General features: G+C 31.5%; 1 protein-coding gene across 1 annotated transcript in view; it reads right to left on the bottom strand.

The window, feature by feature from the left end:
- LOC111619799 (voltage-dependent calcium channel type A subunit alpha-1-like) overlaps positions 1 to 17,726 on the bottom strand; it is a 76,425-nt gene extending 58,699 nt beyond the window's left edge. Inside the window, exons 1-2 of the mRNA XM_023361615.1 lie at positions 17,627 to 17,726; positions 16,564 to 16,763 (exon numbers count right to left, since the gene is read on the bottom strand). Coding sequence (XP_023217383.1) covers positions 16,564 to 16,763; positions 17,627 to 17,726 — 300 coding nt within the window. The remainder of the gene's footprint in view (positions 1 to 16,563; positions 16,764 to 17,626) is intronic.
- Between the last annotated feature and the right edge of the window lie 401 nt (positions 17,727 to 18,127).

Genomic DNA, 18,127 nt, shown 5'->3' with positions numbered 1-18,127 from the left:
TTTTACAAACGTTTTTGAAAACAATTTCTTCTGCTGTAAAATGTTCAAAAATCTCAATCCACCTTTGATGGCAGGGCTGGTTATTCTGTCACCATTCGTCGATCTTTTCGTTTGTGACATATTTTTTTACACATGAAACTTCATCAAATAATTCACCGTCGAGTATATTTACGGACCAATGATTCGAAATAAAGATATAGCTTTCCTCTACCTTCGCCCACAAAGGGATTTCACATAATGTGACCCATTCAAACACCTCTATTTCAATAAAAAACATGTCCCAATCATTTAGATAATCTATGCACGTTTGATAAAATGTGTACACAACATCATTGAATTTTTTGGCTTGTATATTTTCTGATTTTTCTAATGCTAAGACCACTTTTCTAATAACAATAGGAAGAAACCCCTCATTTTTTCTTTCAACTAACTTTAGCTTTAATTAACAAGTGTATCATCCACCAACTAGAGAGTTAAAAAACTATCACAAAAATCCCCATAAGAGTGTCCACCCCCTGGTACTGTCAGTGGGCCGTTTGGTTGGCGACACACTGCACTACTGCGCTCTATGTAGCAATGCAACACTGATCGTGATGGCGTACACAAAACTAACTTGTTCAATATATTATTAAAAATTTTTTTTAAACTTTGCGTCAACTTTACAAAATAAAGGACAAAATGCCTATTTTAGAAAATAAATAAAGTTGAAGGACAAAGCAGTGAAATAAAGGACTGTCCTCTTAAATAAAGGACGTATGGTCACTGTAGGCATAGGCAATAAAAAGTGAAAAATTTTTACTATTCACTATCCATACAAGCAAGCAAATAGTTGTCACACAAAAAACCACTAGGTTTAATTCGTACAGAATTAAACCTAGTGGTTTAATTCTGTATGTGGCTGATAAATACAATCACTCCTGGAAATAAGGAATACTTCATAATATTGATGATTTTTCTGGATACAATGACACATAATCTTCTTCATGGCAAAGATAAAGTAAAAGAGAAAATTAAAAAATATGTTGTTTATGTAAATAACAAATTTGGCCAAATACCAAAAGTATTTTGAAGTGAAAATGGAATAAAATATCTAATGTCTAATATCTAATATCTTTTAAAAAAAATGGGATTGAGTATCAAACCACTGCAACTGGCAATCCAGAGCAGAATGGAATTGTCTATAGAAAAAACAGAACACACTGCAATAATGCCTAAAGTATTCTATTTGATGCTGAATTTTCTAAAACTTATTGGGGAAAAGCAATTTCAACAGCATATGCTACATTCAAAATAGTCTTTCTAGTAGAGCCATTGACAAAACACCATAAGAATTGTGGACTGGAAAGAAGCTGAATGTGCAAAATTTAAGTGTTCAGAAGTAAGGTGTAGGTACATATTCTAAAAAAACAAAAAAACAGGTGCATGAAGTGGGATGCTCATGCAAAGGAAGAAATAGCAGGAAGGAAAATTTGTTGTGTATAGCATTATTAATAGTTTTTTATTGCTAGCACTTTCAATTGAAAGTATTGCTAGCACTTTCAATGAACCTATTTTCATCATCATCAGGCAAATAAAAATTTTAAAATCTAACATAAATGTTTGAACAAGAATGAAACACATTATTTTTAAATAATATGCATTCCATTTCTTCACAGTGAATTTTTCTTCCTGCTTTTTAATATTTGGCATGAGAATTCAACTGTATTGTATTAAAGGAAGGAATTTTAATCAGATATAACAAAACACTGAAAGGTTACAGGATTTTGTTTCCAGAAACTCAAATCACTGTGAGCAGGAGTGTCATTATAGACAAAAATTCTCTGGTAATGAATATCATTGCTAGCCCTAACTTAGGACTAGAGAGATAGTGAGTTTCCTTCTTAAATGCAGAAAAATCTGAGTACATACTATGTCAATCTACAGACTGAAACTACCACTCAGATGCGATACATTCAACCCTAAAGTACGTTTCTTGTGTTTTTGCAAATCAATTAGAAATGCCAAGCAGAATATGTAAGGAAAGCTACAGATCCTCATAGAACTTGAAAATAAAATATTTGTAGAGGACCCTGAGTTACTAGACAAAGTTAAGGCCTAAGTTGTTAAACTGGAGAAGCAGGTGCATAGCAGAGTGTAGAAAAGCAATGTGAAAAAATTATTATGATTATAACCAAGCAAAAACATAACTTAAGAATGTATCCAAATAATACCATAATCTGTTGGAACCATATTATACCATCAATTTCCTTAGCTGAGCATTCCAGTATGGCTCTACTTCTGCTCTGATGCCATATTCTACATTCCCAGAATCAGTTATCCTTTATCTTGAAAAGCACTTGAGTATGCAAAAAGCACATATGCAGCTAGATTGCCTTCATGGCAGACAGTGTTTAATATAAAGAATAATGCATCTACTAGGCTGGACCATGGTATATTAGGAGATATCTCAAAAAGCCAAAAATAGCTCAAAATGATATCATACTAATCAAAGCTGATAAAACTAGAAATGTTTCTTTGAAGAAATCTACATACATCAAATAAATAGAAAAATAACAAAACACACTTCTCTATCACTGGAAATGTATTATCTTCAGACCACTGAATGTCTTTAGCTTCCAGCAAAACGTAAAATGTATCAATTTACAAACATTTTCAGAATCCACCTGATTCTACACTTGCATTCTACTGCATGCATTCCAATTTGAAATGAACTCTTTCAATCTGAAGCTGGAATCAAGTGGATTCTGAAAACATTTGTAAAATATAAAACAAACACCTTTCTCTATTCCAGCACACTTTTAATGCGTTGAAAAACGTTTTCGATCGTTTTAATCGATCATCCTCAGTTCAAAATTCGAACTCAAACGAACAAAGTATTCGAAAAATACAAAAAATTTTTTTACATCGCTAATTTACGACTTAATGCTAAAGCGCATGCGCGTACTTATACGTGTTTGTTTTATATTTATATAATACTTCCAGTAAGAATTTAGTTATTTATTTAAACATTTGTAAATTGATACATTTTACAAATGTTTTCAGAATCTGAACATTTTGCTGGAAGCTGAAGAGGTTCAGTGGTCTAAAAAAAAAAATGAAATACAAAGTTGATACAGAGTGCATACAGATTGAGACTGAGTACATGGACAAAACTACAAAGTAACACACTCATCATACACACTAAATTAGCCAGCCTTATAAGTCTTACTGATGCCACTATAGCTTTGCCAGACACCCCAGGCTTTTTGGTTATGCCAAAACCCATAAAGAGGGCCAGCAAATAAAGCCAATACTTGACAAAACTAGACTGCCTACAATACTGGTTGAAAACAGAATCCATCAAGTTCTCTAGAAATACCTCCAAAGATACTAATATGTATATCAAATAGCATTGAACCAGTCTCAAAGTTAGAGAATATTTTGATAATGGGAGCTGAGCCCTTCATAGTCCTCATTCTTATCTCAATGTTTTACTCAATAAAACTTGAATCTTGCTTCTGTGCAATTAAAGGATGCCCTCTTCAGCCTAAAAGGTGAAAATAAATACCATTACCTGATCTTGGATCTCACCCACATATTATGTTACTTGTCTTTCTGTTAACAATTTTATGTATTTACAGAAGGGAGGTGTCACAATGGGAAGTTTCATATCTGGAGACCTGTATGAATTAAATGTCAGGGGTATTAAATGAGCACTGTAAAAGTTCCATAAACAACATTATGTCAGATATGTTGATAACATCATTATATGGAAGACTAAACAGGATATTGATAATTTTCTATATGACTTTAACAGCAATAATTGTGGTCTGACACTTGCATTGAAGAAACAGATCTGTTTATTACTAGACTATCAATAAACAGGCCCACTTCTTAAACCTTGAGATCAAACTTTCAACCAAATGTACCTCTACAAAGATGTATTGTAAACCCATACACTAGGCTGCTCCTAAGACACATTCCTTTCTTTTTCACATTCATATTTTTCTGTACACCATGTTTTTGGATTAGAATATACAGTAGATCCCCTATAACGCGGGTTCATATAATGCAGATTCGTATATTGCAACAAAAAAATTGCAACCATATTCATATAAAGACACTAAAAGAGACTCGTAAAATGTGGTAAAACGTCATCGCCGACTCATGTCGTGACAGAATTGGTCGAATCTGGACCAATAGTGAACGAGCAGCCAAACTACTTACACGCTACAAAGAGTTTAGGTGGGTAAGTTGAGTTTACTATCGTCTGTACAGTATATAAATTAGGTGCTGTAAGTCTAATACTGTAATTTTATACATTTCTTGTGAAAAAAACATTTCTTATTCAACGGCCATAAAAATTATTTCTATTAATGATATCTCCAAAGTTCAACAAATTTTTTGCAGAAAAATAACTTATCAGAAAACGCGCCCGCCGTTTGGTGCGCTGCTCTGCGACAAAAACAAGCTTAAGCAATGGCGTCGTCAAACAGTGCACACTCAGTAAGTAATCCTATAATTTTTTGTTTATAGCATAGTTTTTACAGATTATTCCCAAAAAATTATACGTGTTTTGGAAATGTTGAGTGAGATTAGTCTAGAATCGATTAATTTTATGGAAAAAAACCTTCCAAACAGCCATAGTCCGTCAATCACAGCCCTGCACACATGCAGGGCTGTGATTGGCTCGTGTATTTAAGGATTCCTACAACGTGAAATTCTTATAAAGTGGAACGTATCTACCGCGTTATGGGGGTTGACTGTACAGCATCCATATCATGTTAAAAACATATTTTTCTGGTTTGGTGAAGTGATACCTTCCACCATCTTCTTCTTTTAGACTGTTTTTTCATTGACAAATATGAATTACTCATAATTATAAAAGCAGTGGCACAAATTATTGTTTGAGAATTGTCCATTTTCTAGATCTCAGACAAACATTCATCATTACTGCAGTTGCCAAATGACAAACAGTTCAGAAAATAGTTTGGTGAAAGGCAATTTGGCAAATAGTGAATATATGGACACGTCCTTATGTCATCTAACTCTTGCAATCCCTGAAGGTACAAAGTGGCAACTTTCAATGTGCTTATAAACAATGATCTGTTATAAGTACTCCCACTCTAAAGATAGACAATTAGAATTAAACTATATTAAAGAGACTGCTTTAAAACACGGATATAATGCTAATATGATTTCCAATTCATCTCAAGCCAGAGAACAAAAACCACAATGAATGAATCAAACAATGAAAATAAGCTAGCCAGCATTGTTTTGGATTATGATCCCAAGTTTCAGAACCTGTACTCATATATGGCCAACAACATAAACTGCAGACTTTCATATAGAGGTATATCTTGTGCAACATGGTTCTGCTCTAACATTGTTCAAAATTTGGGAAAATCTCCCCAGTCTAACACAGTTTGAGAATTTGGGAAATCCTTCACACAAAATTTCAAAATTTTTACGTGCAAACTCCTTTATTCAATATTTTTTATTAAAGTAAGCATGCATGTTGTGTCAAATTTGCCCATGAATTTCATAATATTGAAATTTTCAGTTTGTTTTATGCCTTTCATCAGGTTTACTTTAAGGAAAACTAATAGTACAATTTTCTTCTTTCTTATCCTAGCTTTCCTATCAACCAAGTGTCACTGCCATTGTTTTCAGACTAGTCTTTAAAACTATCACTGTGTTTTGTTTTTATAGATTAATCTTTATATTTAGTAAAGTTTATTTTACAATTTATTTAAACATTTTTAGATAAATGTTAGTAAACTTATTAACCTTATTAAGTAATCATTCATAAAAATGACAAAATACAGTGGTATCTAGGTACTCAAACTATTCCCAACTTAAACAATTCGGTATTCAAACACAAAATCTGGAAAAAAAATCTCTTGATAAGAAAGTGACATGTTACTTTAAATTAAGCAAACTCTAAATTTAAAGCCAAATATTTCAGCTGGTGAGAAACTAGATTAGATTTACTATGTTGATGCAGATTGGATTGAAGATTCCAGAAATATTTACCAAGTTGGAATAAATACACTCAAAATATGTGTTTTAGTTTTAAGTACTAAGCAATATCAGTTAACATCATTCCTTCTGCTTATCTGCAGAATTCATATTATTGCTTTTAGGAAATCTCAACAAAATACAGTGGGTGATTGGTTAATGAACATAATCCATTCCAAGACTTTGTTCGCTATCCGAATTGTTCGTTAACCAATTATCAATTTACCATAGGTTTTAATGGGAATTTAATAAATTTGTTCTGGAGACCCCCAAAAATAAAAAAATACAGTCGACCCCCCTATAACACGATAGATACGTTCCGTTCTTTATGAAATTGATGTTCTAAGAGTCCTTGAATACATGAGCCAATCACAGCCCAGCACATACGCAGTTTACGGACTACGGCTGTTTGAAAGGTTTTCTTCCATAAAATTAATCGATTCTAGACTAATTCGACTCAACATTTCCAAAATACGTATAATTTTTTGGGAATAATCCATATAAACTATGCTATAAACAAAAAATCATAAGATTACTTACCAAGTTTGCACCGTTTGACGATGCTATTGCTTAAGCTTGTTTTCGTCATGGAGCTTGTCATCGAATGGCGCTCGCGTGCTTCCTGATAAATTATTTTTTTTGCGAAAAATTTGCTGAACTTTGGAGACATCATTAATATAAATATAATTTTTATGGATGTTAAATAATAAATGGTTTTTAGTAGGTCCGTTCTCGTTTAAACTCAACGGTTTGTACAATATCTGCTATTGGTCTAGATTCGACCAATCCTGTCGCGACACAAGTCGGCAATGATGTTTTACCAAATTATACGAGTTTTTTAGCATGTTTGTATGAATACGATCGCATTTTTTCGCCGTAATATAGGAATCCTTACTATAGGAACCCATGTTATAGGGGGGGTCAACTGTATATACTTTCCTACTACATTTATTTATATGTAATAATAAAAATACATACATATGCAGTCTTGCATTTTTATTAGTCATGTTTTTTTCGTTTGAAAGGGTTAAAGAATCTGTCTAATGTCGATTGCTTTCTCTTCTTCAGTGGCATAGCGTGGGTGTCAGCCGCCTGGGGCAGAGGAAAATTTCGCCGCCCCCTTATTTAGGTATCTCAATTTAAAAGACTAAAATTCAGTTTCATCACAGAATAAGTAATGAAAAATTCCGTGCTCATTTCAATCAGTCCGAATCGTAGGCACGACAAAAATATGAAATGAAATGGTTCAAATTTTTACAAGATATTATTATTATTTATTGTGAAATTTTGCCGCCCACCTAAACGTGCCACCTGAGGCGGACCGCCCCTGCTGCCCCCACTACACTACACCACTGCTCTTCTTCACGATTTTTCGTAAGTAATTAATAGCATTGCAATTGTAGAAATCCCCAAGCCTAAACCTGGTTTGGATGCCATTTTAAGACCGTTATTCTGACATCATCCCACTTCTTCAAAGGATCTTTAATAACAAACATCAGCATTAATTCTCTTTTTCAGAAGAAAACATATCTTGCCGAGTTTCTTGGTGTTCTTCATTCAAGAGTTCTTGGAGTTCTTCTGTCGTCAGATCCGTTTCAGGTTCCATTATGACCTCTTCGATGTTCTTTACTTCTCAGATGTGATTTTTGTTATTCCTTTAGCTGCTTTAGTCTTTTCAATTATACTGTATCTTTCTTAAATAAGATTGAACTGCAGCCTACTGTAGACCTGTTTACGCCATACTGCCCAGCAACATTAGGCATCTTCTTCCCACTCTCTACCTTTGCTATTATACTCTCATCTTTTGAAAAGAAAAACAGACACAAAACTTAACGAGTGCCTAACCGACAGTCTCGTGAATACATAAAAGAATTGTTTTGTCAGAAAAATAAAATGGCTGAAATTACAAAGGAGAGTTTCAAAGTTCAAAGAAATACAATCCGATCGGTATATACCAGCTTGAGCGTCAATGTCGACGTCTCCCACACTCCGAAAAGTTTCAAATTGTTGCCCGAAGACAAGGGAAGACCAATCAATATTCATTATTTTATGTTGCTTCTTCTTGTGTTTGTTCTGTGGGGTGTTTGTTATCTGATCATGTGTTCGTTGTCCGAACATAAAAATCTTTCACGAAAGTGTTCATTATCCGATCACCCACTGTATAACTACATTTAGCTAAGTTTTATATTCAGAATTTTACAATTTCTGCAGGAATTTTGGTTATCTTTTCAGAATGTTTAAAACTTTCATCTGACAACATGGATGTTATATAAAATTACTGTATGTTTTTTCATTATTCATTTATTTTAAAGATTTTTGTTTTCTTAAATGTCAAATCTCCAATTTAACATGCATGTGCCAATAATAAGAATAGTGATAATGAAGCTGGTAATTAATGGGGTGATGATATAACAGGTCCTACTTCAAAAGATGCTCTTCTTGCTGTTGACAAATTTTCATTGATAGTTAATTTCCATTGATAGTTATTCAAACTTAAAAAATTTTAAACATACATTTACTTAAATTGATAGATAAATCAAATATATTAGCAAAATAACACTTTAGAATATATATCAATTCTTTATAACAGATTTCTTTAAGTGACTTTTTATAACCAGATAACCAGACATCCCTTATTTTTGGGAACTGTCCGTTTTTTTTCTTTGTTTTAATATTTGATTGTAGATTTAATCTTTGAATAGAACAATTTTTTTTAACATGTTAACATAATATCATCAATTTATAAATAAATAAATAAATTTTAAAAAATAACTGAAGTTCAGTCAGTTTTAGACTCCATTTTCACTAATTGTGAAATGTCTCCCCCAACTAAATTGTAAATGATATGGTCCATCTAATAACAATTAATTGAGCATTTTCCCATGATTCTTTAAATGAAAAATTTATCTGATAACAAAAATTGCAGTCTTATAATGAAACATACAGTAAAATATTATCTCTCTATATAATATCTCTATATAACTTTTTGAAACTAAAACTGCACAATAAGTTATTCATTATTATAGCTCTAACTGCATTACTATTTAAAAAACTCCACCATAACTTTAAACTGCATTTTAAAGGTATGGTGGAGTTTTTTAAGTTATTCATTAATATTAACTATAGGAGTTGATACCAATGAGAATCTACCATATTTAATTATTAAAAATTTTTCAAGTTCATATACTAATTCAAATTTATTAAATCTATAGATCCATAGGTGAAAAAGCTACTTTGTCACTTTGTAGAAAAATTAAGTATTTACTATAAATGCTAAGAAAATAAAAAAATTAAGGCAATTTGTTTATTAAATTAACAATCAATATCAGATAAAACTTAAAATACAGCTTCCAACACCTTTATTTTTCAAAGTATAAATGTTTTCAGTCTCTTTAGAGGCCTTCTTCAGGTATTAGAACAAGAGAGACATTTTCCAATTGAGTTTCCTTATATTCGTTATAATTGAATTTATTCAAAACAGTGTATCTCGATGACATTTGAAAATCCATTTGCTATTTTTCAAAATTTTTTTAAATTAAAAATTTTTAACTGTCTTTTAAGTGCTCTACAATTTTTAGACAAATACAACAAGTATTTTTAAAAGGATAAAAAACTAGTTACATAAGAATAGCACTTTAGGTAGATTTAGCTTATCCTTATAATTAATACAGTCACCTTTACACATATGTTTGTATATTTCAATGTTCTCTGTTGTTTTTTGTTTCATTTTATCAAATGCTGTTCATATAAGTATAGCTTTGAAGTCAGCATGGTATTATTTCACTTTCAGAAGCAAAGATTGCCTACACAAAAAACCTAAAATCTTTAAGCTACTGAACAATACAAAGGATAAACTAAACACACATAGAGCAACTGGGGTATATGCTGAAGTACTGTGTAGTGACTTAGATATATAAAATATATTTAGTCTTTTTGTGGGGTGACAAATTGAGGACTTCACAATTAAAAGAGACATATTAATGGAACAAATATTTTATATTAATGAAAGAAGAAACAAAAAAAAAAATAACAATTCAGCTCAATACAATCACAACTAAGTTCTTATCAGCTCTACAGTTGTCTGGATATTATATATTAGCCTCTATTTAAATAGATAATTCTAAGTCAGACACTAATACTACTGTTATGTGATTATTTCTAATATATACAATTATTTACAAGTTGGTATATCAGGCTGGTTAAGCATTCTCTTTAGTACAATTTCTTATCAGAGTTTGATGCTCTTTGTTATCCAACACGTGGTTGTCACTTGGTTTGGTAAACAAAGAAAATAAACATAAAAGCAACGAAATGAACATCTCGCTGAGTAAAACTGATTCCTAGGTGCATTCTTATACAAAGTATTCAGCGATAGGAATAAAAATTCACTCGATGGGTTTGGATTGTCCTTTGCCCACAATAGTCCAATACCTATCACTTCTGTTGTATCATCACTATGACCTTATCTCACCTTCAGTTCAGATGGGTGCTCGAGAGTCCATTCCGATCCGAAGAATCCAAATAAAAAGGTTCCTCAACCACATGGGACACACACCTTTATATCTCACACCATCCGGGAACTTATCCAATCACGTGATTCTCTTCTTAGCCAATCTCCAGCTACAACCACCGTGACCCCAAAAAGGTGACACAGAACGCACCACAGAACATTACACTTAACAAAAAAATCCGATACAATTTTCCTTAATAAATGGACACATTTTACATAATTTTACAAATCTACTACAATTAATTAACCATAGTAGCAGAGCACTACAGCTGCTTATGAATCTCAGATGTAATATAAGACTAACTTATATTACATCTGACTTATAGATCTACCTGTAGATCTATTGAAGCTAGAATTAAAGAACACATCTATGATGTCAGCAAGAATAAACACACAACAGGTCTTTTCCAACTTGCTTCCAAAACTGAAATAATACTATGCTGGCCATAAAGCTTATAAGCTTATAAGAACAATGTTTAAAATCAGTTGTGCCAATGAAAATATTCAAGAACATTGTTTGATGAAACAAAGCCAAAAACATCAGAGAACATTGAAATATACAAACATAAGTGCAACAATGACTATTAAATTAAATTAATTAATTATAAGGATAAGCTAAATCTATATCAAGTGTGGCACGTTATGCTATTCTTTCATAACTAGCTTTATATCTTTTAAATGTACTTGTATTCATCTAAAAATTGTGGAGCACCTAGAAGACAGTTAAAAATTATTATTGGTTAAAAAATTTAATTTTTAAAAAATTTAGAATGACTGTAGATGAATTTTCAAATGTCATTAGCATGCACTATTTTGAATAAACTCAATTATAACAGATGTAAGGAATTCAACTGAAAAATACATCTTTCTTGTTCTAATACCTAAAGAGGGCCTCTGGAAAGATCAAAAATGTTCATATTTTTGAGAAATGAAGATGCTGAAAGTTGTATTTTTGGCATAAGTTTTATTTAAGATAAGATTCAGCTTTTATGGAGATATTATAATCTGTATCAGAAAATGATTCCAAAGTCATCACATATATCAAGTTATTTGGTAAGTCCAAATGTGCTTTTCCCCAATATTACTTGTAAGTGATCCTGAAAGCCAAAGCACAGTTATATCAGTTTGATCTTCTAACTGCACCCTTAATAAGCAACATGCTGCAATCAACTTTTTTTCTGGACAGATAAAATCTTAAATTTGACTGTTAAAATAATGTTAATATATTATGAGGAAAAAGTCAAAGCTAAGTTTAAAAGTGGGTAGAAAAGTTCAGAAATGGCAAAACAAGTGTTTAATTTTTTCAGTTCTGAACATTTTAACAGTATGCATTGATCAAAGCATTCAAGAAAACAGTCAGTCTACTGTTTTCTGTTATCATTAGATTAGACAACTGCATTACATCCTTAAATCCAAAAGAAAAATGGAAACTTTAACTAGAATAAGAAATATTTAGAGAAGCAAAGAGAGAACATCAAAAAATTATTCAAAACTTTTTGCACTTTTTTTAATTTAATAAAAAAAAAAAACAAATCACTTTTATTNAAACTCGAGACTAAGGGCCCTGGCATAATGCAGTTTTTGAAGCTACTGGGCATGATTAGAAATTAAGACAGCATAAGCACAATTATTCCAGATATTACAAGTTCTGACAACAACGTGCGGCCCGGGGGACACATACGGTCGGTCCCCTTTTCAATGTTTATGCGGCCCGAGGACGGTACAGGCCAAATCCTTTCTTTCGAGGTTTCTAAGTATAGAACTATTTCTCTTTCAGAAAGTCATTAGCACCCAACTGTTTTATGACTTTCCCTGAGGTGAGAAATGGGGGTTGAAGTTCTTCTATTTCTAGCTAACACACTTCCTAGTTTATATATATGGAATATTTTAAGTCTAATATATAGTATTATAACGATTTTTAGAAGAATCAAATAGAATAAAATGATCTTAGAACGTCATTTCCGATATTATCAGAAGTTTCTATTTTGGCGGGAAATTTTCAATTTTATGCTTCGGAAAACTTGCTTATTCATCTAAATACGTCAAATAACATAAAAATGAGTGAAAATAGCGCTGAAAAACCATGAAAATAACGATTTTTTAGCATTTGTTTACATTCTAGATTCTGATTGGTATAGTCGAATTTGAATCATCTTTTTGAAAAGACGCTTAATCGTGAACTTAATGTCATTCAAACTAGAAAATACCAATTAGAGTTCAAAAAGGAATGTACAAAAGCTATAGCAACCAATTATTTACAAAAAATAGACTAACAATAGAAAAATATTTTTTCGCGCCAAATTTTTAATTATTACGTTGGACCAAGAAAATTAATAGCTGGAATAGACGACTCATACGACTAAAAGGAAGCCGATTGCACTAAAAAGTTTTGAATTTAATAATTATTTCAAACAGGTGCAACCGAGTCAAGTAACATGGCTAATAAGGGCGTTGCTCATTTTTATAAAAATATAAAGGAGATCATATAATAACTGGTTAAGCTGAGAAATTCAGCTTGCCTTAACCCTAGTATGTGTACTAAAATTACATAACAAATGGGTTTTTATTGCCCATATGGTTGAATAAAATTACACAAATAAAAAATTTTTAAAAAACATAGTTGATCAAACATTTTTGTATTGTTATATCGGGCAGCTCGACTTAATTATTTCTAACCGCGTGAAGTCATAAACTCTCCGTGATTATCAACACTGCCCGCGGCTAAAGTAATTGGACTCCTTGTGTCAACAAAGAGGGTTGTAAAATGGTCCGGCCCCCTGGTCAGTAAACTTAATCAAGTTGTGCAGCCCAGTGACAAGTAAAGAATTTTCAGAGTCCTGTCACAAATAGGCTACAAATTGATTATTGACAATCTGTGACTTGCCATAACGAGCAAAAATTTTAAAAACTAATAAGCATACTTAAAATTCATAAATACAAATGTATTCTGACAGTTTATGGGTTAATTATATTTTCTAGTTGCGAAATTTCTTCAACTTTAACACAAAATAAGAAAAAAGTGAATTTTTAAAAAATTTGTGAAATTTCCGGGTTAAAAAACAGCCGGTATCCCATTGGAGAAACCTTAATCATACAAAAAACAACGACAAAATTCAACTGTGTTTAATGTTGAAATAATACTAATCGAACTTATCCTTGCAGCACTGCAAACAGCTGTTTTTAATGATAACATAGAGATATAGAGAAATCGGGCAAAGATTTTTAAATCTGGACTTCTTAGTCCTGAATTGAAGTGGCGTATTCATCCCAGTCCGAACTGTAATTAGCAGGATTTTCGTCAGAGACTGTCATCATCTTAGTTAATGTGTCCTTCTTTCCAGCAACTCCTCCAATCAGTGTTGCCAGATTGGCCTACAGGTAGCGGATTGGGCTACTTTTTAAGTGCCCTCGCTACAAAAATTTCAAATTGGGCGACACGTTCCTTTTTGGGCTAGTGATAATTATCTTCAGGCTACAAATCTTAAAAATACGCTACTTTTTTATTTTCATATATAAAATCGCAACACACNTATCATTTTATCATTTAAACTGAATAATTTTTATTCAATTTAAAATCCTATTATTTCATTCAATTTAAAAAATTCTATCCATTAATAAGAATCATCTTCAGATTAGAAAAATAAACAATATTTTACATTCTCAGCCATGTCCTCTTGAACAAAGTATTTAAATACATTTATACCTTTGAGTTTAACTTTCTTTGTCACTTGAAATACAATGATACCAAGTGGACATGCATCAAGAGCAAAATGCAGTGAACATGAAAAAAAAAGAAAGACACAGTTAGTTTCACAAAGTCATTGCAGGCAAATATATAGGAGAATATAATCAGAAGAAACTAAAAACAAAAATGAAAAAACTTTAAAATAAAAAAGTTTTTAAGCTTTTAATATCGTTTACAATTTACACATCAAAATGCAAAGCTAACATCAAAACAATCACAAATACAATACACAAATCTGAGAGAAACATAACTTCTAACAAATAAACATTTTATAAGCTATTGATGAATTAAAACTGACACACTGCATTACATTCTATACATTAATATAAAAAACTGTATTTTTCATACATCAATTTTTTTCTATTAACAAATAAGAATTTAAAGTAGACAATTATTTCTAGAAAGTAGCAAACAACAACAATTAGAAAAAGAATTAAATGATTATATAAAACAGATGTAAAAAATGGATAAATCTAAATTTGTTCTCTTCTGTTTGACATGCTTTTCACTTTGTTACTATAATCAGTTTTTAATAATCTACGTAATAATTCATATAATACTGTTATATAAAAAAAATAAAATATTTTTGCTATTCTCAAAATGAAAGTAACATTTCTATTAATTTCTAGTTAAAAAAACTTTTATAATTGATTTACTAATAAATTAATGTAATAAAATATGATTACCACAACAAAAGTCCATTCTATTATGAAGAAAATCATCCCACAGGCCCTACGATCAAAGGAATAATTTCAGTTTTCAGCCCCCAAAACAAATGGTTAACATGAGGCCCCATAACAAAATTAACTAAATTTATGATATAATTTTTTCATTTATCTTTCATTTCTTTGAACAAATTACTATTGAATATATTTAAGCTGCTATAAGGGACAAACTAGCCACTGTATTACTCAGCTAAATTAATTAATGCACCTTTAACAGTTGGTAAACTCTGAAAAACACTAATGTTTTCAATGCAATTAATGGATCATCTTCAGGCATAGGTACAGTGACCATATTTTTTGGGGGAAAATAAAGGACATATCGAAGAAAATCAAAAAATACCTTATAAAATTCGTAAGTTTATAACATTTATTATGAAAATAGTAGCATACAACAATGCATACATTAAAATTTTAAACAATCTGAATTATTACACATACACACATTTAAAAATTTAAATAACATTAATTTTGATAAGCTTACTTTTCAGTAGAATTAATTTTTTTATAGCGCTGTTTCACGCTTTAAAGTCATAAAATTCCATACAGTTCATTTGAAAGTTGTATTTGACAGAAATACATGCTTCTAATGTGCTTATTTTTAAATGGGTTTTTTCATTCGTCCGCATATTATTCAGCAATGAAAATATTCGTTCAACGGGGGCATTAGATGCAGGAAGACAAAAAAAATTNATTAAAAATTATTTTAAATTTTAAAGGAAATTATAATTAAATACTTGAAATACTAAAATATATTTTATAAAAATTTGCATTAACAATGAATGTCAAGATGTACACTATACAGTACACAGATTAACTTACTCCACGACTGTATGTGCTGTACAGTACATATGTATGTAAAACACTGCATTTTCGTGGTCCTCATCGAATCATTGACTAATGAATGAAGACCTTATACCATTAGATAACCAAGATTAATCAAATTTGATACCCACCATTTGTTTAATTGACTATTCAGTGTAGTAAAATTATTGTAATTTACCACACTGCTTCATCACCTAGCAATATGTTTTACATTTAGATTGGCGTTAGACATTGTAGAAACAAAAATCGAAAATAAAATTAAAATTCATTTTGCATCATAATGATTATGCTGTATGTTGTAAGGCAACTTCCACTACTTTGTTAACAGACTTCCTGTTATTAAATATTGACATAAAGAATAACTTGTTCAGAACTGTTATTAGGATGACATCCCTAATCTTTTCCTCAATTGTTACATGTAATGTGTTGTAAATTTATAAGTTTATTTGCTTTACTTTCCATACTAAAATAAACTAAATATAATTAAACCTCATTTTGGGGAACAAGAAAGTAGTATTGTTATACCCAAGTTATTGTTGTATTGAGATCTTGAAACTTAAAAACTCAGATCATTAAGAAAGTGAAGATTAGTTTAAATATTAATTACTACAATCTACTACAATTTACAAATAATACTCTCTGAGTAGTTCTGAATTATTTATTAACCAGAAAATTGTATTACATTGTTTTGAACCTTACGTTGTCTTAAAAAAAATTTGTTATTTTGCTTTGACCCATTTTTTTTGCAAGCTGTGTTTTACAAATGCCAAATGAACTTCATCAACAGCAGCTAGTTGTTTGTTTTCAATTCCAGTGACTGTGGTTACCATGTGTTGAATTGTTTCCATTTGAGCAATAACTTCTAAGATACTGGGGCGTTCACATGGAACTGATTCTTCTTCCTCTTCCTCATCTTGGACATCAGTCCCTAATTCTACCAGAATTCCCTCATCAATGCAGTCTGTAAATAAATAGCGAGGATGTGGCCAAAGCGTTCATCTCTAAAATGTGAACATCAAATGTCGAGTGCTGCTCACAAGATAACAGCACTCAATGTTCAACATTCACATTTTAGGGATGAAAACTTCAGCTGCAATCTCACTAATATAGCTCTTCGTCGACATAAACACATTCTTCTGCCACAATGTCTACACTTGTAATACTGATATATTTTTGGAGTAGTTCCTGGCGATATCTGCTTTATGACACCAAAAGCGGTAAACATCATCACAATTAGGTATCTTCAGCCATTTCTGAGAAAGATCCATGTTTCCATCTGCTACACTTCATGTTGCCACCTTTTCAAAATCACTGACCTGGACAGCAGGTGAAGTTTGTTTGAACAGAAGTTCCTGATGCATGCACAATGTCATTTTGCAATGCGAAGAATAACATGCATGCCAGTTCTAAATCAGTTACAGTTAGGGACTAGGGAGACTTGGGTAGGAGTAACATAAGTAACCTAAATTAAGAAAAACAACTACAGATGACTTAGCTCTATTGGATATTGGAGACGTGTACAAATACGAATCGTACAAGCAAAACACAAAAAAGTCGACAGGTTGCACACGAAATTCCTAGACAAAATAAATAAATAGTTCACCCGGACAGTGAGTCGATTCCCAGACTGTCTGAGTGAAAACCGGACTACACTGCACCTAATTTCCTTTGTTTCTTTGAAAATGTTGCTAGGGTTGATTGAGAAAAGCCATACTTCTTTGCAACTTCTATTTGCTTCATTCCACTATCGATATCTTTGAATGCTTCTAAACTTATTTGTTGCAAGGGTTCACTATTTGTTTTTCTTTTGCTTCCCGCTAGTACCGCTATTTTCTTCTTCTTGACCACTAGCTGAGTGCATGTAGTGCATTAGTTTCTTTGACCAAGGTACTAAGTTTGGTCTTAATTTAATTTGATCATCCATTCTTTGAATAACCGAGAATTGCAAGTGTCAAAAAGAAGACATTAAAAAGTTTAAATACATTTAATGTTATTATTTTTATTCAGTCTTACCTAACTATACAGAGTGTATATTTTTGTAGCAAACAAAGAACAAATACAAAACTGCAATCAAACACGCTGTAACTTGTAACACATCAAGTCACCTACTTGTAGCCAATAGAGATATGTAAGAATCCCGTTTTCCGAAAATTCCCGTGGGAATGGTCAATATGGAACAAACTACTAAGTGCAATATGGGAATGGAATGGAAAAGGGACAGGAATAAAATTCATAGAAACGCAAGTCACATATCACTTGTCTAAACAGACGAAATTACTTTTCAACCAGTTGTAGGATAGACAATATATGGGCGACTTACCGTCC

This window comes from Centruroides sculpturatus, unplaced genomic scaffold (assembly GCF_000671375.1).
Source record: "Centruroides sculpturatus isolate CEXI.00-Female unplaced genomic scaffold, Cexi_2.0 scaffold178, whole genome shotgun sequence".
Classification (NCBI taxonomy): domain Eukaryota; kingdom Metazoa; phylum Arthropoda; class Arachnida; order Scorpiones; family Buthidae; genus Centruroides; species Centruroides sculpturatus.
This window is presented reverse-complemented; position numbering and strand designations above follow the sequence as displayed.